The 23,881-nt window shown below is 29.2% G+C and overlaps 1 protein-coding gene across 1 annotated transcript; it reads right to left on the reverse strand.

Moving 5' to 3' along the window:
• Nucleotides 1-5,308: 5,308 nt before the first annotated feature.
• On the reverse strand, nucleotides 5,309-9,153 carry LOC111042442 (glyoxal reductase-like). The gene is made up of 6 exons (XM_022327060.1): nucleotides 8,896-9,153; nucleotides 8,735-8,815; nucleotides 8,330-8,437; nucleotides 7,002-7,294; nucleotides 6,309-6,516; nucleotides 5,309-5,937 (listed from the first exon to the last, which is right to left on the reverse strand). Exons 1-6 carry the CDS (start codon nucleotides 8,966-8,968, stop codon nucleotides 5,795-5,797), a joined length of 906 nt encoding a protein of 301 aa, XP_022182752.1. The 5' UTR covers nucleotides 8,969-9,153; the 3' UTR covers nucleotides 5,309-5,794.
• Between the last annotated feature and the right edge of the window lie 14,728 nt (nucleotides 9,154-23,881).

The following is a 23,881-nucleotide window of genomic DNA, read 5'->3' on the forward strand; positions in this document are numbered from 1 at the left end:
CTTCGGTTGAAGAATCACAATCGCTCATTGTATTACAATTTAAAACAATTTAAACAATAAAAACAAGAGTATACGGTTGATGCAATACAATTTTTTGTGAATTATTAACATTCTGTAGGAACGTCAAGCAGACAACAGCGAACACGATACGAATTATACGAACCCAAGTAATAAATATTACAATAGTTGAATAGCTGAAAACAGCCTAGGGGGCTATACATGCAATATTGTAATAGTGTATAACTGATTGTGCGCTAATGACTAATTGGCAATTGGTTATTCGTAGTCCGTACACATAAAAATAATATTATTTTCTCATAAACTTATGAAAATAAGATAATACCATGTTCCACATATATTGTTATAGTGCTATAGTCATTTTTCATCATTTTTTGAAATCAACATTTGAAACCATCAACTACTTTTAAAGTTTTTTTCCTTTCGCTTTTCACAACGTCCATTTTTAATAAATTGAAAAAAAATGTTAACTTTAGATCAAAGAGTAAAACCTCGTGCGTAAGATCGTCGGTCAAATGCACACTGGCTGCTAGTAATATTATATTAGGGAAATAGTGAACATATGATTATCTACATCGATTAAAAATTATCAATACTTATGTTTAAATTGTGCAGCCGACGGGAAATCGAAATATCCCAGGCCGCAATTCACGTATATATGTATAAAATATACTCAGACCGCAATTTATGTATATATAAAATATACACGGGCTACCTACCGTGACAATCGTAAAAACAAACCTACCGTACCAACCTTACCCCTAACACAGTTCATAACCCCTACAACAGCTAATGGCCTTAGTCGCCGGGCTTAAGTTCAATAAAAAAAAAAAAATTGTTTTATATCATTGTAATTGCCCATCACTCACTGTGCTCTGGCCATTCTGTGCAATGCCTAGGCAAAGGGTATAACTGTCCCCATTGTCCATTGAAATTTGGCATTGTATACATTGTCCGGGCATTGTACTACAACGCCCAATTGTGCACTCCGACCGTAACATATAGGTACATATTATAATATATTATATTATATTTATAGGAATTTATTTTAATATAATAATATTGTACAATAACAACAAATAATAAGTGCTTGTAAATTTAAAACACTTACATTTTTACATTTTATTTCAATACTAAGTATAGATGTAGTACCTACCCAAGCAGGACTTTTACTGCCCAAAATCGTGATGACAGAAACACACAAATAAAAAATATAAAAACTTAAAACATGTTGTTTTCTACAAAGTTTCTTTTTAATTTTTTTATAATTATGAATATTAATTATTGGTTTAAAAAGAAAGTAGTAATTTTATTATTACAGTTTGGTATAAAACTTATAGCATAGGAATATAAAAAAATGTTTGCTTAAAATGAGTTAAATGAAAAATGGTGGTAAAAATGATAAAACAGTTTCATAATATATATATTAAATTAAAATAAGATTATGGAAATGTGTAGAATTATTTTTGCCCCCACGTGAATAGAGTCCAAGTTACGCCTATGCCGATGAGGGACGTGGATTCGCTTTTACCAAAGGCACGTTGTAATACACAGAAAGAATCAAGCGTAAATAATGCACGATTGCACTTCCTACTGCATATGCGATATTAATATATTATATTAGAACTTTGGAAGGATCACTATTTTAATATTATAAATATATAATAACACGGTCATCCTGCAATCGCGGTCAGCAAAGAGCGTGTAGTGTGGCCCTCAAAAATGTGGTTACAAAAACGAGCTGTTCGTCGCATGAGCAAGGAATGTCTCGTAGTAATATAATAATTTGTTTATCGTTAATGTAACCACTAACCAATATTTAAATAATTAAATGTAATATGTCGTATGTAACAATATGTATCGTGATCCGCGGGCACATATTAGGCTGACACACCCGAATGAAACAGAACGCCCGGGATACATCAGAAGAATATATTGTATGACATTCAACAATTCAGGCAATGGTCGGATCGGCAAGCTGCCGAGGAAATCTCGGTGGGCCACTCAAAATATGGGCCAGTTATGAGTGTTAATTGGTAACTTTTTCTTTTCATGATAATGAGAAATGAGTACAAACATGAGTATAGAAATATATAATTTAATGAAACTCAGTGGGCCGATACCATGACTATCCTGTTACACTGTCACCGACTCGACAAAGGACGAAAATGCAACACGACAGTAGTATGCTAGTATACCACTAAACCATATGATGGTCATGGTATACACTGTATACTATACAGGATGCGTGGACGGAAAAGGGCGGATACGGGACGCAAACAAACGTGACATACCACATACAAGATGATAAAATGTATAAATTCTACGGAAGCACTACAGCGACGCTCAAGGCGGAATGTGACACAACAAAATACGAATGTACATTGAAATTAAGATGAAACTTACGGCTTAGGCGGACATGTAACAAAAACATATGGCCATACACCGTCAGCCGTTAACGTAATTAATAAAATAATTCGTGGTGCTATAAAAAAACGGCTGTCGCGATATAGTGACATGGCTGACACTTGCAGGACGCACACTTGGTCAAGGCAGAAGACGGGACATGACGTGTAAATATATTGTTATTATGTAGATGTCGTTGATAATGACATCTTGGCCGGGTGCAACGGCGGGTTCGTTTTAGTTCAAATCCGCGATGACTGGTGTATCGCCAGTTGAAGTCATATACACTACGATGCCTGCGGTGAAATCACGACTTTCCAACTAGATTTTTGTCGAGCCTGCATATTTCAGCTCATGAAAAACTATTGATGCATCCAGTTGGCGGAGGACAGTGGCCGGATCTTGAATTCGGACGAAATATTATTGTGAATCCATTGCGATATTCTTTACGGGCATGTATGTTAATGTGTCACAAGACTACAAGAGCATTATGGTTTAAACTGTAGAATATAATACATTATTCCACAGTGTTCGTTATAAGTTATAACAATAATACTAAAATAATATAATTTAAAGTAGAAGGATTGTATTTTGATCATCCAAATTGAGTTTATCTTTTTGTGTGAACGACGATCTATGCGTTGATGCAAAATAAATTTGAAATTTTTAATATTTTTTTCAATTTTGAATTGCAGTAACATTAATGTTTATATAATCACTGTACTATCCATTGAGGGTTCGGACAAACTTTACGACTAAATCATTCGACCCACCGCACCACCAAGTTGGTGGCACCAACACGTTCTTTTGTTCTGCGATATTTACGCTCGGCAGCTTGTGCTTAAGGTCGGTGGGCGATGGTTTAGGGCTACTCGACGATAAAAGTAGTAAGAGAGTCACTCTGGTACACTTTTCATAAAATCAGAATAAGATCAGAAATTACGATTAATAAATGCACACCTTTTAAGTCATTTGTTTACTTAAAAGAAATTTATTGTATCTACATTATAACCTAAAATGTTGTATAACTGCAGAAGTCCTTAGTCGATATGAAAATGTGTTTTTATAGGAGAATTCATTAATATAGTATCAAGTATTTAGAAAAGGAATGAACAGTTAATATTTATAGAACATAATAACATAGGAAACTTGCACTTACATTTTTCATCATTGTAATTTGAAAAGACAATTATGTTAATAATTAATTTTTGTTTCTCCTATTACCTCAGTTTTAATATTGTTAAATAAATTAACCAAATGCTAAATACTCTATGATACCTACATCACATTTCACTTGTTTTATGTTCTCAACATATTATAACCCCCATATGTATATAATATACATATTTTTTTAAGTTTCACTATAATTAAACAATACAACAAAACCTTAAAAACATTAATTGCGTACATCATAATTGTTTGTACCATAAGAAATATTTCAAATCATAAATTATACCAAACTATTCCTTATAACCTAATAAACTTGCAATGAAATAAAAAAAAAAAAAAAATGGTAACTAAAAAAAGGATTTTTAATTAACTAATATTTTTAAGGCATTTCAGTGTTTGTTATTTACCATGATCAATAAGGAAATTATATTCTCAAATGTACAATTTGTTTGCCGGGAATTTTACGTTTTGTCCAGACCCATGGCATGGTGACATTATTGAGCGAAAATCATCATGTTGCTACAATAGTGAAAATGGTAATAAGTTATAACAATCAATGGTTAGTAATTAGACTAACTATAGATTATAATATATTTATAGTGCAGAAGAATAACTATTAGAAAATAGTAGTCAAACTATATACAATTATAGAAGTGAGCTATAATTAAAAAATAGCTCAAAAACAACCAAAATATTTTGAAAATTGTGCTATTTATGGAGAATAGGCAATAGTCATATAATCATTTTGTGAATATTTTAAGTATAGGAGGTTATTAGTTTTGTGTTATACCTAACACCATAAAACAAAATCGAAAACTAGTTTTGCCTCTCGTTTTTGCCCAATTTTTTAAATTTTTTTCCAGTTATTTTGAAAACTACTGTGAATTTTTACTTTTGATTATCTAAAGTAGGTATCAAGATTTGCTAATAAATTTTAATATTAGGAATTATTAAAATAAATGTTTGGTATCTAATCTTACTTCTTAGTCACTAAAAAGTAAAAAATTAGATTGTCTTCCCTCATAATCGATTTTCATCGTAAATTGTATATATTACATTAATTTATCATAGAATTCAAACTTATCACATCCGTGCAATTTAGAAAACAAAGTATCAAAAATTGATTGATGAGAATTCGTTATTCAAATGTGATTCCTGAAAAATGCATTAATGTGTACTTAACATGAATACATCATGTGGGCACCGAACTCAGGATTTATAAAACAATATTGTTTTTTTTTGTACAGTGAATTTTATTTAAAAAATAATGGTGATAATATAATTATGAATTAACAATACAATTAGTAATAATATTAACAATATAAAAAAATAATAGTATATAAAAAAATATGTAAAAGATTTAAACAGTAATACAGCACCAATTCCAATTCCCATAATTATCAGTATTTCCTTTTAACATTTTTACAGTGAAACACATAATTTAATAAAAATATTATTCATATTGTTTTGATCACAAATTAGCAATTAGTAATAATAGTACAACAAATATTTAAAAATAAATCAAAATATATTAATGGTTCTTAATATTAAATTTAAGTCATTGTTAAAATAAAATATTAATTAAAAATAATGATTAATATGGCAAAAATAAGTTAAATTGCAATACACCATGAATAAAACTTATAATAAATCAAATACCACATAATAAAATTATAAATATAACACAAAAATATATAAAACAGCAACTAATATATCTTCTTTAGAAGTCATCTTCATCGCAAGCCTGTTTGTTCATTTCCAGTATATTCTATCTTAGTCAATAATTTTCTACACTGCTTTATCAGTAAATTTGTTGATAAATCTATAAGATCACCTCATACAAATATATAAATAATAGAATTACATAAAATAATATTGTGTTTATAGTATATTTGTATATAATAAGAATATATTATATATTATAACATGGAAAAATGGAAAACTTTTGAAGGATAGTTAATCATTTTGGATGCATAAGAGAATAAAAAAATTTTGTCTGACAGTGATGTAACTAGTTATCAATACCACCAAGGTTAACTCTTTTCTCATTGAGTTTAGACTGTTTAGAGTAGCATATGGACTATAAAATAACTAATATTAAAGCTAACATGACAAAATTCAAAACCAAAATTGTGTCATACTAAATTATAGCGAGTTGTTCATAATATTGTATTATACAGTTATACAGTTATTATTCATATCATGCTATAACTTCAGGCTCCCAAGCAAACTTTTCCCTGTGCTTGATATTATTAATATCATCAACATCTTCTTTAGTGAGTTCAGTGTCAACATCAAAATTTATTTTTATTCTTTCCGCCGTAATTGACTTTGGTATAATAGCTGAAATTTTAAGTAAACAAAAATTTGTTTAATTAATAATTAAAAACAATAAAAACCCATTCATTGACAATATGATATTGAATTTAAGTGTTAAGTTATTTAAGTTATCTATATTTTATTAAAAGTTTTAAATTTTAGTTAAAATATTTTATATAATATAGTAGAGAAAATTATGATTATTTTGAGTTATTAAATGATGTTCAGTCTGAACTTTATGAAAACAAAACCAAAGACCCCAAATTATATTAAGAAATGTCTAAAATAACCTTTTTGTTTATATGTATAAAAATATTTGTTACTTAAACATTAGTTTCACATTTTGAAAATATCGTTTTTTTTTTTTTAAATTCTTAATTTGATATTAAACTCACCATAATTTCTTTGTATAGCCCATCTCAATAAAACTTGTGCAGCACTTATGGAATGTTTTTTAGCAATACGATTTATTACTTCATCATTTAACAATGAATTTTTACCAGCAGATCCTCCCATAGAACAATATGCTTGTAGAACAATTTTGGCATTTCTGCACACTTCATGGAACTCAGGTGATTGTTGAAAATATGGATGGAATTCAACCTGTAAATAATTACAAATTTTAACAATATTTCAAGTGTTTAATATGTTTTAAAAAAAATTATCTACTTATTTAATTTTTAAGTTTTTAATTTGATTATTATCAATGTATAGTTCAAAACTTTAAAACTATTTAATCAGGTGGTTTAAGCTAGATTGTATGTTCTATAAAATAGAAGAAGTAGTTAATAATTCATTGAAAATAAATTATAAACAGGGCAAAATTAACATAATATATCAGTTGTTTTTCATATTGGATTTTTAAAGATATTATATAATTAATATTTTTCTATTTCATTGATGTTTTTTACATTTATGATAATTCAAAGGAACAAATACAAGTATAGATACATAGGTAAAGCTAAAAACAAGTATAGCTAACAGTTGTGATTTTATTTGCTTTAAAATATATCTATCATAGAGTATTAAATAATACACTGAAATCAACGCAAGGGAACAAAGTAATATACATTATGATATGTTTTTACCTGATTAACAGCGGGAACAATATTAGTTGGATCAGCGAGCATTTCTTTTATATGTTTTACAGTATAATTAGATACTCCAATATTCTTCAGTGGACCATTGCCATTGTCGTGCAACTTCATGAGAGTCTTCCATGTTAAGTTACGAAGTTTAGAATTTTCAGGACTTTTTGCATCAATACGCCCAGCTCCTGGCCAGTGTATTAAATATAAATCCAAGTAACTGGTACCTAGATTATCCAATGACCTTTGCACAGCAGCTGTTACTTGTTTTTCATCTCCGTGGTCTTTGGGAGCTTTGAAAAAAATTAATTAATTATAAGAATAATAATAAAAGAATACCCTTGTCATCATAAATATAAATAATTCAAAACTTAATGTACAACTCAAATTGTCGTTATGGATAAATGTTATTCTATAAACACAATTAAATGACTTTAATTGGTAAATGATCTTTCCAATTTGAAATTTGAATAATGCATAGTCAGTTTAATGTTGAAAATATTATTAACTTCACTGCAGTCGTGAATGTATTATGGTACGCTATTAGTTTATTACTTATTATATTTTGTAATGACAGTTGTCTTTAAAAAATGATTGAAATGGTCAAATTAATGCAAGATTTTACTATACATTTAATAGAAAAAAAAGCGCTGACTGAGTTCATACATTTAGATTCAAATTTAATGAAGTGTTTTGTTTAGTGTGAGAATAATAAAAGACTGGTTAATGAAACTACACTAAATTAAAAGCTGTAAGAATATTATAACTTAAGAAATATGAAAAATGTGGTATAAATGGTACAAGTATCTATTGTATCTCTATAAATGAACATTTTTCAGCAGAGCAATACATGTATTACTTTATGTGTCTGAAGAAATCCTATATAGCAGAAAAATTGTTTCAATATTTCAATAATTTAAAAAATATTACTTGTAAGCTTTATCTTTTCAACCTTTTGAATGACATTTTTTGCCATTAAGTATATTATTTTCTATACACAATGAAATGTCCAAAATATTTAGTCTAAAACTTTAAGCTATATATATTATACAATTAACCTATCTACACTATGGAGTATTGATATGATTTCACAATAATAATATAAAATCATATATTATAACATGATGATTTGGGGAAAATCAGTTCAACATGCCTTCCTTAAAGGAAAAATAATTTGTAAAACATCTTAAGAAACAGGCAGATACACTACCACTCAGAATTGTTTTTTCATATGGAATGATTAAAGCGATTAAATTATACTATCTATGCTATGGCTATACAAACGTTTACAATCAGACATTAAGAAATTGCAACAATATATAATATACCTAATTTTGATGTAATAAACAAATCTTCACGCTTCAGATGATACTTTGGTAATAACACTTGAAGTGCTTCTTTGATGTAATGTTCATTGTTATACACTGCTGCTGTGTCTGAAAAATAAATATAATAAACTAAAATACTAAGTTAAAAAGATTTGTTAATAAATAGACAATAATCACGATCACAACCACAAAATATATTATGATTTTTAAGGAATATTTAAAATTATAATCAAATAAAAAAAGTAACAAAAAAAGTAACAATAAATAATTCAAATAACATGACATAAACCAATAATAAGACAAATGGTTATACATAATAAGTAATTAAATTAAATTAATACACATTAAGTAATCACTAAAACTTATATATATATATTAGTATAAATAGGTAGGTATTCAATTTACCAATTAGACGATACCCAGCGCCAAGTGCCACGTCCAAGACATTCAATATTATTTTTTTATCGGAAATCGTATACGTACCAACTAAAACCAAAAAAAGTTTAATTAATATATAGTTATGATCAAGAATTGAGACAAAAAAACAATATATATTTATGACTTACATCCGATTATAGGCAGTTGGCTATTTCCTCCTTGAGTGTTTAATGGTAAAAATGTTTTAGAAATAGAAACCATTTTAATAAATGTGTTATATACTTATACCTATATTTGATTTTAAATTTAGGCACTACAAAATTTATTTACGCAACGTCCTAAGGAATAAATGGCTACCAGACCATAATATTATACCGTATATTATAATCAAAGAACAATATAATTATACAACGTACATTAAAATTAATGTCTATGAAGTTAGCTTCCGGACAATTATCACATATCAAAGTTCTGATAAGGAGGTAGCCGCATTCCTGCTTACTCTATTGCCTATTCATATCTTACAAGGGGTATTAAATATTAATACAAATATTTATTTTTCGAATATAATTCGCATGATTTAAGATGGATGAACATTAATTTTAACACCTTACATAAAGTAGTATTCATAATAATATACGATATCAAGGTAAATTTGCACATAGGTGTACAGGACCTAGTTATATTTAGAGTTTATTTCAAAGAATTTGTCCAACTGATCATGCTCGTGTGGAAGTCCACAGAGGACTTAACCATAAAACTTTTTACATTACTTTTTCTTATTTTTTTTTTTTCATATAGTAAGTTAATGACAGGCTTAATGCTGAAGGGTATTCATATTAAAGTCAATTTCAATAATCATATTTAAAAAACATAAACAGTAAATGCAAAACCCAAAATGTAAACATCTAAGAACTACATAGAGGAAGGCAATACATTGACAATATTTTTATCACCTCAGTCTTATAGCACTTTATTGATGCCTGAATTAAAATATTAAGGTGCATATGCCATGCAATGATATTGTTCTTAGTTTTCGTCCATGCATTGTATAATTGTATAATTGTTATATTACTCAAACATGTAAGAATATAACGTGAATTATAGATTCTTAGTGTTTTAACTGTATTAACTATTATTATATTATATAATAATTAATATTTAATAATGTAATCTAATTAATGAAAATTATTGTTCATCAATCTTGAATCATGCAAATTATATCGGAAAAATAAATATTTTAATTAATACCCCTTGTAAGATATGAATAGACAATAGAGTAAGCAGGAACACGGCTTTCTCCTTATCAGAATTTTGATATGTGATAAACGTCCGAAAGCTAACTTCACAGACGTTTATAATTAAAATTAATCAAATAATATTGAAAATTAGAAATTTAAAATTAAAATTTTATCATACCATGTGATGACACTGATAATAAAAAATGGTATTATTTTGGTTTAGCGCTCCCAATGTACAATGTACAGAACTAAATGCCGTCAAATTACCATTCACATTTCGACGCTGAATGACTTTGTTTTATCTATAATCTATATTTTTACAATATTCTATAACGTGCTTCAGTCTTTCCCACTGAATATGGATGGTGTATGGACAGTTGTCTAAGTGAGGGGGGAGGTGTGGTGGAATGGCAACCCTCCACTTTTGATAATTCACATTTTCCATCCTGTCATTTATTTTATAAGACTGTTTAAACGATATATGAGAACTATTTAAATTATGAAAGGTATCTCTCCACTGACCACTATTATATTGAGCCATTTGAACCACTGTAAAAATGTACCGATCTTACATGTCTATCATCACCTTTTGGAGAAATAATAATGTTTTGATTTTTTACTTTAGCGTCTTATTTTTTGGATCTAATTAGTTTTTCGGGTGGTCAAAAGTAAACAATTTTAAATAGTTTTTCAAAACAAAAAAAAACAGGAGAGTGGGGAACGCTCTGCTGTACATTAGATGTTAAATGAGTCACTGTAAATAAGGATGTGTTAAATTTGAATTTATTGATATAAAATCATTGTAGGTATAGGTACTAAAAACAATTCTGAGTATAAAACATTAAGAAAAATATTTTATATATTATTGTGATTCAAAAAATATATTTTACTATTAGGCACTAGTACTAGTAATATGAGTGTCTATGTATGTGATTATTTCGCCATTAGGCTCGTTGACGTCAAGACTCGGTGGACTCGAATGTGAGTAATAATTTTTCGAAATTTCTAACTATCCACTTCTTTACACTGGTATCTCTCAAAGTCGTAAAAATAACATAATATATATTTTATACATAAAAACAATACCTATGCTCGTTGGTGGAGACTCGAATTTAGATTTACAAGGACCTCATGGATTGTAATTTATCGAATTGATTTTAATCTAACCTAACCTAACCTAACCTACGCAAACTTTGATAATAATGAAGCAAAGACCTCATTCATTTTTAGTCACGCAATTCGACTTGAATCAACACCGTCTTTTCTTGTCACATCAGGCTGCTTGGAACACGTTAATCATTTTGTTCGTTATTCGAAATAGACTATATCCTTTGACTTCCAATACAACATATGATTATAACTAATTAAGTTTTTTGTTTTTTTAAAACGCGTTTACCAGTGGGAGTGAGAACTCATATACCTTCTTAGTTCTTACAGCCATTTTGAATCTAACAGTGAATCTTGATAACAACCAATTTGTATTGAAGTGTATTATTCAACTACAATTAAAAATATAAGAGAATATATAATTGTAAAATATTTAACACCTATCATCTAAGATCTATGTTATAGACTACGCCAACATTTGACTTAAATACTGATGATGACGACAAGTATAATATAAATAAATACTGTTTTACTTCACCCAAACATAACGTTTTGCCCGGCGTATTGTATAGGCAAAATAGGTACATTACAGCAGTGTTCAGTAAGGTCCACGAAGTTAGCGGGAGAATAAAAAACACCAATTCCTGCAATACCGCTCAGTTGGAGTACTGTCCGTATTAATAATTACAACATACTAGTTTATCGTAAAGATACTCCGTTCGCCGAGACAAAGTGGTTGCGAACAATCAAAAACGCGTCTTATCCCACCAATAGGCCAACACAACCACCCAAATCTATACTCCTCGGCTCCAGTCGTATGCACAAAGTAACTTCATTCTGTCAGAAAAATATGTATTATAGGTATTAATGTATGATTCATGTATCCGGTATTATGGATTAAGTCTATGGAAAATAAAACAATACAAAAAAATCATCATATTAACTCAAAAATATTATTTAAGTGTCAAATACAGCAGAACAACGACAATTGTTTATAATTAGGAGCAAAGTAAACGCACTCACATAGTTTATTACTTGTTTAGAGTAACTTTAGATTATAAACCATGTAGAGGATCAACTATTTGAATACAGTGGTACAACTATTCAAAGCTATACCTAGTACCTAACTAAACCAAACTAATAAATTAAATAAATTTCAAAAAAATTATATAACTAAATCAACAAGTCTTTCATTAGTAATACAATAGGTTGAATTAATATTTGCCTAAAACGTTGTGTGTATAAAATATAATAATATAATTCACAGGTTTTATAAGTACCCAAGAATAATATTTTTAAATTACAATAATAAAATAACTAAAATTATATCTATTATTATAATACCCTCTTTCTAAATTAAAATTAAAATGTCTATAAAAAAACTGTGTTTATATATTTTTTGGATATTTTGTTTACTGTATAAACTAGGAACTTATGAAAAATCTTGTTTTAAATTGCCAATGTCAGAAAAGTATATGATAACTGATAAGGTATGAAAGGATTTCTTCTCAAGCTACACAATAATCTGCATATACTTTTCTGTACAGAAAAATAATAATGATGTTCAAAAGGTACAATATATTTATCCTAACTACAGGACGTAGCGCTATAATAATATTCATATGTTTATTAGTTCATTAGTCAATAGTCATTAGGTACGTATTACATATAATATTGTCGAGGTCGTTATTATGACTACTGCGGGCTGCGGCGTCTCATTATCGATGTCCACAAGGCCACACCCGGCAACCAATTTTGGCCGCCGGTCAGGCTTGCGACGACGACACCTCTCATCGCGTACATATAAATATATCATGTTTTATTTATTATAATCGACAAACAAATGTTGCAAAAGTGTTGTTTAATTGTTTCGGTCCCGTCCAATGCACTCACAATATAGATGGTCAATGATTATAATAGAAACCCGTTCACAACGGTGTAGATATTATGTACCTACATAAATACCTATAGAAATTATAGTGTATCATATAGAATCTTTCAGTCTGTTATATACAACAAAATATTTAATAAAATATAAACGGGCTTTTACCATTTCAAAATATTTTCTTTCAATTAGATTATAACACGTGGAATATTATCTTTATTACTCATTAAATCTGATTGGTCAATAGACCACACATCATAATAATTATATCTTGTGTGATCAGAAGCGCAAGTGCTCAAGGACCATAGAATGACAATCCATACACAAGCTCGTCATTTGGAACATAGTATAATATTATGTACATTTAATTCTATAATTTAGTAATACAACAGTAATTATTTCGATGTGAAAATAATCAAGTTGCACGTACGCATATATAAATGAGATAATTTTATAATCGTTTAGTTAAATGTTCTCCCTCCACCCAATTATATCGATGTGTCATAATGATTGCATGTAACAATTGCAAAGTTTATCAGAACCCGTGCCCCGTGCATATGGGACATAAAACGGTGTTATACGACAATTTGGAATTGCGGATAATAATAAAATAACACAATATTAAATAAATAATAAACTGAACAGTCCTAAAAAGGTCAATGCACTATATTATAATTTATACCTAATGAATAATGTCTTTAACCCAACCGATAATGTACAGTACTTTAATTGGAAAACAATTTAATGGGATGTAAAGAAAGAAAGATGTATGGAAAAGCGTAGTTAACTGTGTGTTCCTACTGCAATGAAGACATTGCCCAGACTTTCTCGTCGTTACATTGTTTTTCATTTTATAAACATTCATTCATTTTATTTACTCAAAAACATAAAAAAACAATTTTCAACCAAAATATACTTCAGAGTTATACACTTAAATAAATCCAATGTCCATAAATGTTAAAATTGATAAGAAAAATTTTGATCATCTGGTATAAGACTCAATATTTAATAAGTACTTCTTTTGCCACTTTTTATCCAAATCTTATCATATGCTTCCGACACAAACAGCTGAACAAATAGTCCAACATCTAATATAGTTTTTCATTGAGTTATTTATTGTTCACGTTTAGATGACGTTGTGACAATATCTAAGTTCTAGTATCATTTTAAAGTTAACTTAAAAAGCTAATTTCAAAGAATCTTTTTTGTATTTAAATTTTCGATACCGATTCTAATTATTATTGTATATAATATATATTTAACTAACAGACATTTTGTTACCAATCTTTGAATACTATCATCATTCATCACCAAATTTTAAATCAACCATATTTGGCCAGGTATTAAAATCTAATCTTCAAATTTGCCTTAATATATTTTTATTTGTTGATATATATTGTATTACGTGAGTCGTGAAAAGTGTTATTAGCATATTTTTGACAATAAGACTCCTAAGTAACTACGACTGGTTATTTTTATTGGTATTTTTTCTTGATATTTTTATTAAATCGATAACATTGAAAAAAAAGTCCTGAATGTGCTTTTTTGATGTCGCCTTAGGAAAAATTACCGTTATTGTAAGCCCTATCACCCACACCACCACCAAAAAATATAATAGCATTGCAATGGAGCCCAAAACGGGTGCCTGAATGTTGGTGGTTCGAAGTGCGATGAGGTGATACTCTATATTCCCAACGCATATTCTCTGCAATTATAGTCATCGCATTCATGGCATGTCATTTTTATTTTCAAAAAAAAATTTCCTTTGGTACACACAATCGTCATAAAAATGGAATGCTTTAATTTTTATTGTCATGTTAACGACGCATAATATACTCACGAGCCGCAGTGGAAAATCAAAATAATATGAATTCATACCAGCCGAACGTGAGTACTAAATAATACGCCCCCGTGTGCGTTGTGTGGCGACGTGAGCACGTGCCGGCGAAGCAGTGTTGTTCGATTTTCCTTTCGTCAACCTTTCGAGTACAGAAACGTAAAACACAACAATACTAAACAGCGGATCGAGTTTCGAATAAGTTAATAATAATTCGTGCTGTAGACTGCTCTTATATAATAACCATTAGTTGACATTTTATCGTTATTTATTTCCCAAATCATTGCAGCGATTTGCATTAGCCGCAGAACGGTTTTCTCCGTTACCATAATAATTCATGTATCCATAATATATATAGTATGTGCAATATACATGTATATCTGCGGGAGAGTTACACAATCCCAACGGTTTTTAGTGTTTTTACTCGTTGGTAGAAATCACCGTGAACTATATGGCGTATACGATTAGTTCGTATCAGAGATGTATAGGTATTGTTAACATTTTCAAAGTCGGTTGAAATGAAAACTTTTTAATACGTACCAAAAATATAATTTCAAAGGTGAGTAAGCTGTCCAATTAATTTTTATTAACTGTAAAACTGATAAAATAAAGAGAGTTATGGGTTTTATACTTAGGGCGTGCCACTTTAGATATTAGATACTTATTTAAGTACAATAATATTATTTTATTAATAAATGAATACACATACAATTCGGCAAATGTATGGTTTATAGTATAGCAACTAAGTGTTTACTAATAAATATTTATATAAGAACTGAAAGTGTCATTGAATCATATTATATTATACCAGATAAGGTATATAGATATGAGATATCACTATACATTTATTACTATAATACCGTTTGAGTTAAACAAATTATTGTCTCGTGTATAAACAAATTATAAATCAAAAATTTCAGTATTTTAATTTTTAAGAACTTTCAACGAGTCAGTGAAAACATGAAAATTTATATCTATGGTCCATCTTTACACAGTTTTCGGTTTCTCGCATTGAAATTGATATTAACTATTATTGTATTTCTTTTATTCGTAAATGTTACTTTTTCCTGTTACTTTATAATACATATAAATATATAATATATTATTACACATGTTTATAACTAAAAACCGCCAGACAGATAACGTTGCATAGTTTAAACGTAGGTATGACGTGGGAATGACGATTAAACATGAAAGTTCAACAGTTATTGCTCTATACAGCCACCTCCCAAGTACAGGTACCTATACATTATCGATACAAGTGCGTTGACCTATTGATACTTTTGGACGGTTTGAGCCTTGTTTATATACATAAATATATATATATTATACATATAAGTAAATCTATACAACTATACGCAACGTTACGAACCGAATACAATAATATTATTTTCTTATCTGGTGGCCATCTCGTATGCATGTAAATCGCGTTTATGTTGATTTCGTCTCGTACGTTTTTCATGTTTATGGACAAAGGATAAATCCGAAGTCCGACCGGCGATGAATGTTAATGTTTTGTACAGTCTGACATATATAGGACTGCCGCTATATGTATCACTTATGTCATCTGCAGTAGGTATTGGTAGCCGTCGTTACACAACACACGCGCGCCTCTCGAAAAGGTCATGCACCCCCGTCGATTTCTTTATCACTCAGTAGTTGGATAGGCCCAAAACCAGTGAAGGGATGTAAGAAGTTAGATGCTTTAAAAATTCAACATATTTCCCGACTCTTAGATATTATCTATAATATATAAATGTATTTTTCCAGATCTCTAGATCTCTACACCTGCATCGTCTCTATCTTCTTGGGAAGTCACCGTGTATAATGTCGGTGTTAGTACTGAAAATATTAAAATATAAAAGTGGAGGGGTGAAAAATTAAAACTAAAAACGTGGGGGATGGCGTTCCCTTTATCAGACTTACCATCCCACAACACTGAACACAAACTACATTATATATTATATAGACAGCGACTAAACTGGTTTTCGATTAAAATAATAATATAAACTATCGCGCTTCTAAAAACTCGATATTATCATGTTATCGAATGAAAATGAGAACTGTGTTACCTTCGCTGGAGTGTTTCGGTAAATGTATAGCCTGTGACGGACGCGGATAAAATTTTCGACTGATATCGGTAACGAGCCTGACCAGCAGGTGCTATATTTTTTCACCCATATGGCATATAATAATAGCGACATCGTTAATTATACACATATTTAAGAGGTAGCATTATATTATATTGTATAATAATTGTGACTTCCGGAGTGGATCGAAATAATATAATCGTCCCGTATAGATGTTACGTATACACGTTACCAATAATACATACAAAACGTGCATGCATAGCTATACCTCCGCACGTGATTTCACGTGTTTGTGAGAACTGAGAGTACATATTATCAGGAAAAGCTCGTGGACGGACCAACATCGCAGCACGTTAGGCTCGCATGCGTGTGTGTACGGAAAGAAAATCGCACACGCAGGTTATCATGCGAGTAGACCGGATCGCCTTGACCTTGGCAATAGACGTACACACCGTCATTCGCTAACATGTGTTTGAATGCGATTGTGTGTGTGCATGAGTGTGTACTCAGTAAACATTTGCAACAATTTGATGGTAAAAATGAAAACACGCACAAGGGCGTACCTTACCGGAGGAAATGGCTACGATCGGCGTACGCCGCGGTACCTATCTCACACGACTGTTGCGCAAAGTCCACACACACGCATAGCAATGGTAACAGCAATTTTTAAATTTAAATCGAGTACCCCTTCTTTGGAGAACATCCCTCAAAGCCAACATACTTACATCCGATATTTATTTTAATACACAGTAGTATAGAACCTGGCTTTTATACATACGTGGTATATATCATAACTCGCCGTCTCTGTTGGACGTAACAGCGAAAAGAAAAACATCATCAGTAATAAAATAAACAACGCAATCAACGAAATCATTTCAAAATCACCTCGTGAACACCATCATATAACGTGCGATCACAATCCCTGGCTGCAGTGCAATGAGACCGCCACCAATTAGGTAGATAGGTATTGGTACAACAGTGTAAAAATTTATTGTAAAACACAACAACAGCGTTTTGCAATTGCTTTGAATTGGGCGAAAATCGGGAAAATACGAAAATTAGAATTCTTGTCACAGAAAATAATATTTAGTTGTTTTTGTCATCGGTTTTCACGGTCATCAAGAAAAATAAATATCCGCTGTTTCTCCAACCGGTTATTCCACCTTGCATGTATCGCGCGTATCGTTATGTAATTCACTGGAATTGATTTTGATTTAATAAAACGTGAAAAGAGAGATTGAACACAAAAAGAGGGGAATTGCCATTATCAATAAACATTTCCGCATATTAGGTTTTTGATAGGTACAGGCGCAGTGATTAACATCATAAGTGATGCTCAAGTATTTTTTTACAATTTTTAGTGCCTGCCAAACAACAACCTCTCCACCGCCACTATTATTTTATATGCGTAGGTACAATAATAAATGATTTACATACTGGTAAATCATATAATTCCATGCCGTATTGCCACAAATTTACCTTTTTTTTTATCAATGTGTATAAGTGCTATATAGGTAGTCTACTACATAAAACTTGCACTCTGGTTCTATACGAGGAAACATGTTGGTTTAGAGAAACTATTTAAAAGTGATCTTTTTTACGGTCGGAAATTTTGATCTCTGAGAAAGTTTTTGATTGAGTATTTCGTTGTCTATTACATTGTAAAGGCAAGCGTATTAAAATATTTCAATATCTGTGAAATAAGATTAATAATAATGCTGGTATTGGTTGTTACTTGTTATTCGTTTGTCGTTTGCATTATATTCATTAAGTACCTATAGAAACCTGTACATCCTACTCATTCAATATATTGTATTTATTTATTATTATAATATTTTTAAAATTAAACCCACAGATCTACAGGTTTTTATCAGGGAACAGTTTCTTTATTATTATTTGTTACCTCAGTTAAATTAAATAATGATATGTGTATTATAATCTAAATTTTAACCTATCTCAAATGAACAAATTATAATTTACTTCCTTTTTAACGAAGGTCATTGATATTAGTAAGAACGTTCTCAACAAATACTCGTTTTACTTACGGCGATTTCTCTAAAATAATAGTTCAACCTTGGCAAGATTAAATATATTTGTAATACTTAAGTTGTTATCGTAAGGACTAGGAGCATTTTGAGCATGGGCCCTAAGGAAATAATGTTCAAGGTTTGACATTTTATAATGTCACAAAGGGAAATTATAAGGAATAAAAAGGTAATACTTTCAATTAACAAAAGTACCTAAAATAATATTTTGGATAAGTATTTTGAATAATTTTGTAATTATAAAATATAGGCTATACAAAATTAATTATTATAGTTAGTCAAAAGAAACCAATAGGTATCTGTATAGTATATAATTTACCTTAAGTATTTTATAATATTCAGAAAAATATTGTTTTAAATTAAGAACACAACCTAAAATAAACGGGAATTATGCAGAAATGAATTAATTTATGAATGATATAAACATTTTCAATTCATGTTCCATTTAACAGTGGAATAATAAATTGTCAGATAATTTAATTTGTAATCTCTTATTTAATCTTTAAAATAAATTGAACATTATTATATATTTTATTATTAATTTATTAAAGCAAAATGATTCTGAACTCGGCATTTGAAGATTTGATTTTAAAATGTATGCAGTTAAACAATTTTGAACTAAAAATAAATGAACTCAATGATTTAAGAATTTCGATAATAATCTGAAGTTGAGATTGAGATTCTCAACAATATTATATTGTTTTATCAATCATTAAATAGTGTTTCGATTCCCGAAATAGAGAATAAGTTCAAGAGCATTATTGAAATCGAAATTGAGTACGGGAGCAGGAACGACGATCAGTGACCTATGTATTCGGTAATAGGTACAGTATACTATCTAATCTATAGATTATAAGGACGATATAATATTTTTTATTGCAATATTATTTTTATTACTTGCTTATTTCCATGCCATCCAGAGAAATACGCACAAACGCAAAACGTTTTCGAGTGAATTGGTGGAAAAAAATAACAAAATATAAATAAATATAATATACTGGTTTTGATAATATTAGTAATGCTATGCATGCAGCTATGGTGTTGGCGAGGGAATAGTTGTACACTATACAGGGGGGGGGGGCGAAAGTAGGCGGCACGAAATTGACTGAAAACATCATCAAACACTGTGCGATCTGCTTCCCGATCCGCATGTGGCCCGAACGCGGAAATCGGATCGCGAATGCTGGTTTTTTAACGCACAAGGTCAAAAATAATTACTGCCAAGGTTTTTTTTTGGAACGGATCGACGACGGCAGTGCTCTATGTTTTTGTTTTACATTACTAAATTACTTATTATTGTTATTTTCATTATAGATATAATGAGTTCAGTGTATCATGTATAATTAAAAATATTTATTCGATACAGCGACACGACGGGCGAACGAAGACGATCTGATAGCTGATTGTTATTTATTATTATTATTATTATTATTATTGGTAGTAGTAGTATTATAGTTTTCCAATTCTGTTTTGGTAAGGTTTTTTTTATCAGTTCTATACTACTGGCTATTGCGACCTGGATAGAGAAGACAATGACGTAATTTGTTGTGAGGGAGGGCACACTCTCCTTGGTGTGTGTGTGTATATGTGATTATTCGGTTTATTATTTACATTGTGTTGGTATGATACCCGGAAGTCTAAAATATGATCGTTCGCATAATAATCACATATACATCATAGATCAATTGATTTACTTACACGTTTTAAATAAACTAGTTTGCCATGATAGGTATAGGGCATATACATTATATTACAACAACAAATTTACAATAATTTTTGTTTTTATACATTACTACAGTTTCAAATTCATGGTTCTTTAGCATACAGTGGTTTTAAGTAAGATGCACCTAAATTGTAAATTGTAAATTGTATGTGATGATTTTAAAATTTAAAAAATGATATTATAACATTGGTTTCAGTTGATACTTAGCAATTTTCGAATTTCATTTCTATGGATAGAGCTAATGATCATTTGAAAGTATTTTATCGAGCAGGTAAAAAAACCTTATCGAATAGAAAATTTAAATTGATTTGGTTGTACTTGTGCGTAGTTTTAACAACACTAAAGGCATCAGGGAACGATCAAAAGATCAAAATATAAAACTTAAATGTATTGCATTATGACATTGTTCATATAAGAAAATTCATTTTTTACGTTTGTAGTTTGTGATATGATGTGTCTATACAGTTAGGTACTTATTTAAGTATAATGCGTATCATAAACTAAAATAAAAAAAATATTAGTAAAAATGAAATAGATAATGTAATATATATTACCAATGTATGCCATCGAAAATTCGTAACGTTTGATCATATATTAATATATTATTATATAGTCATAATATATAGCTACTACTTACGAAGTAATATTATCATTGAACGGGTTTTCAATAATATGTGTGTGTGTGAGTGTAATAGTTTAAGGGCCAGTTGTACAGTCTGTGATTAAACTCCGATTATGCTTAATCAGCTGATAACAGATATTTAACCGGCCAAATTCGGCCGGTTAAACTGTGATTAACTTTAATCACAGACTGTACAACTGGCCCTAAGACAATAATAATTGCGCTGACATCCTCTGCAGTTATATAAGTGTATTTATTGAAACGTTCTTAAAAACATGATAGTGAGTATAGAAAGAGTATGAGTATGAATATAATGAAACACAATGGTTGGTAATGTTCCTATCTTCAAATAGTTACTAAAGTTTGAATGGATAAAACGACAGACAGCTGGTGATCCAAAAAATATAACATGTCTTGTTATGTCATGTCTTGTTCATTTCACAATTAATGCCTAATAATGTGATGTCTAAAATCTTTAGAAAACCCAAACATTAAATTGTTGTATTTTAATATCATTTTATTACTATAAGTGTATAATATGTATTGGATTGTTTAATTGTTATCTGTTTAAGACTTGTAGTAGTAGGTACATACGATACACCAGCGGCCAATTACAAGATTTCATAATTTAGAACTTTGAAATTCAAAGCCAAAATAAATACTATGTTATTATATTTATACACTAAAAAGTATAATTTTTTTAATTATTTGCTAATTGGTGAAATATTCAAATTTTAAAAATATACATACTTATAAATATGTTTATAATAAAAAAAACAAGAACGGATGGTTAAAGAAAAAACGCATCTATTGTTCAAAAGTGTTCATTGTCATTTACAATTTTGCAAGACATAAAATGATAAATATGACTATGTGAGTTTGTGCGTAGCGAAACAAAAGAGTTTTAATATAGATAGAATTACATGGAGGATCAGCTGCAAATATGAAATATAAAGTTGATATCTGTTTTCTTTAGGGTTAAGTAGTATAGTAAATAGTTATACGTTTAGGAAGTTCAAGGCATTGAAATGGTACTTTTATCTATTCGAGAAATATAATATAATAACGTATGCGAACATAATGGTTTATACCTATCTAAGAAAAACAATTCTACTCCTAACGTTTTATTTAAGATACGTAAACTTTGACGAATTAGAAAAGTAATTAAGTCGACAGTATACAATGACGATGATAATACTTCCTAGTTTAAAGCTATTTAATCAGCATAACTACGTTTTAAGAATATTTTATTAATTAGGTAATAAGTATTACAAAACAATATAGAGTTTAATTTCGTTGAGTAGATGTATATAGTGATATACAAGTAGTAAACAAGATAAAAAAAATACAAAACTATATATTATTCACTTCCATTTTATTATCTATCAAGTGCTTAAACTTAGAAGTGCATAAAGTATAAGTGCGTATATGTATAAGTAGTATACATTTAACAGTTAAGTATTAAACTAAAAATAATAATTATAATAATATTTGATATTTTTTCAATGTTATTATAAATAATAATATAATTAGTATAAGACGCATAGTATAGTATAACTATTTTGAAAATTTGGAAATTGGTTTTAGTAAAGTTTCGTAGACATGACATTTAAAATTTATATAAAATATTTATAGGTAAATCAGGATGTTGAATCAAAAAATATTTTGAGTTATACGGGTTTCAGATCTTGAATTTTCAAGTTTAATTCAAGATGTTACGGGTTTTGATTAATTCAGTTGCTATGCTCTATCTGGTTCTATAATCTATAGTGTATTATAAATAGTTTTTACTATTCATGTCTTGATAATATATCAATAATGTTAAATTTAAAAATCTACCATTCATCTAATAATTTTATGGGAGATTTACTACACATTAAATTGTTATAAAAATTTTTTTTTTTGTTTTAATTAGAACGTGGTGTTCTGTTGTAATACACTTTCTAATTAGATTTAAAATTTGAACAATTTTAATATGATAAATTAATAATAACTAGGTGATAAATTTAATCATAATAATAATTCTGAATTTATGTAATAAAAAAAAACGTATTTTTACTCCAGTTAAGCATTTTGATAAAACCCTTGGTATGTGAACTAACATTTATTGTAGTTTGTTTTAGTCCATAGATCTTGAAGGTTATTGTTAAAAACCAAATAATTTCAAGGTACCCATGTACGCATTTGGTGTATTGATTATGGGCCACAATACGGATTAGTGATTAATATAACTTTAATAATCTCTGTGGAAAATAAATATTTGTATTATATATGTGTAATGTGTAGGTATGTATTAGATTTTATTAAAAATAACCTTTCGATGCTGACGAAATTAATTTAACATATTATACGAGTATGATTGTATATTTTATATGATATTTTTAGTTCCTGATCTTATATGTCCATTGCATTTTAAATAAACCGATTTATTACACTATATTAAGAAAACAATGATCCAGTCACCGTGATCGGTGTAATTTGAAGTATGCCAATAATAATTTAAGCACATACAAATTAATACAATGTATAAGAATCTAAGCAGAGAGCATCATTGACAGCGATTAAGTATCTCTGTAAAACAAGCCATTTAAAAATGTTGATATCGAGAAACAAATACTTATTAA

The sequence above is a fragment of the Myzus persicae genome, unplaced genomic scaffold, assembly GCF_001856785.1.
Source record: "Myzus persicae strain clone G006 unplaced genomic scaffold, MPER_G0061.0, whole genome shotgun sequence".
Taxonomy (NCBI): domain Eukaryota; kingdom Metazoa; phylum Arthropoda; class Insecta; order Hemiptera; family Aphididae; genus Myzus; species Myzus persicae.

Coding starts and splice junctions, on each gene's coding strand:
- LOC111042442 (XM_022327060.1), bottom strand. CDS start 8,968: ATGGTTTCTATTTCTAAAACATTTTTACCATTAAACACTCAAGGAGGA. Junction 8,816..8,895: donor CCAACTGCCTATAATCGGAT/GTAAGTCATAAA, acceptor TTTTGGTTTTAG/TTGGTACGTATACGATTTCC. Junction 6,517..7,001: donor TTGTTCCCGCTGTTAATCAG/GTAAAAACATAT, acceptor AATTATTTACAG/GTTGAATTCCATCCATATTT.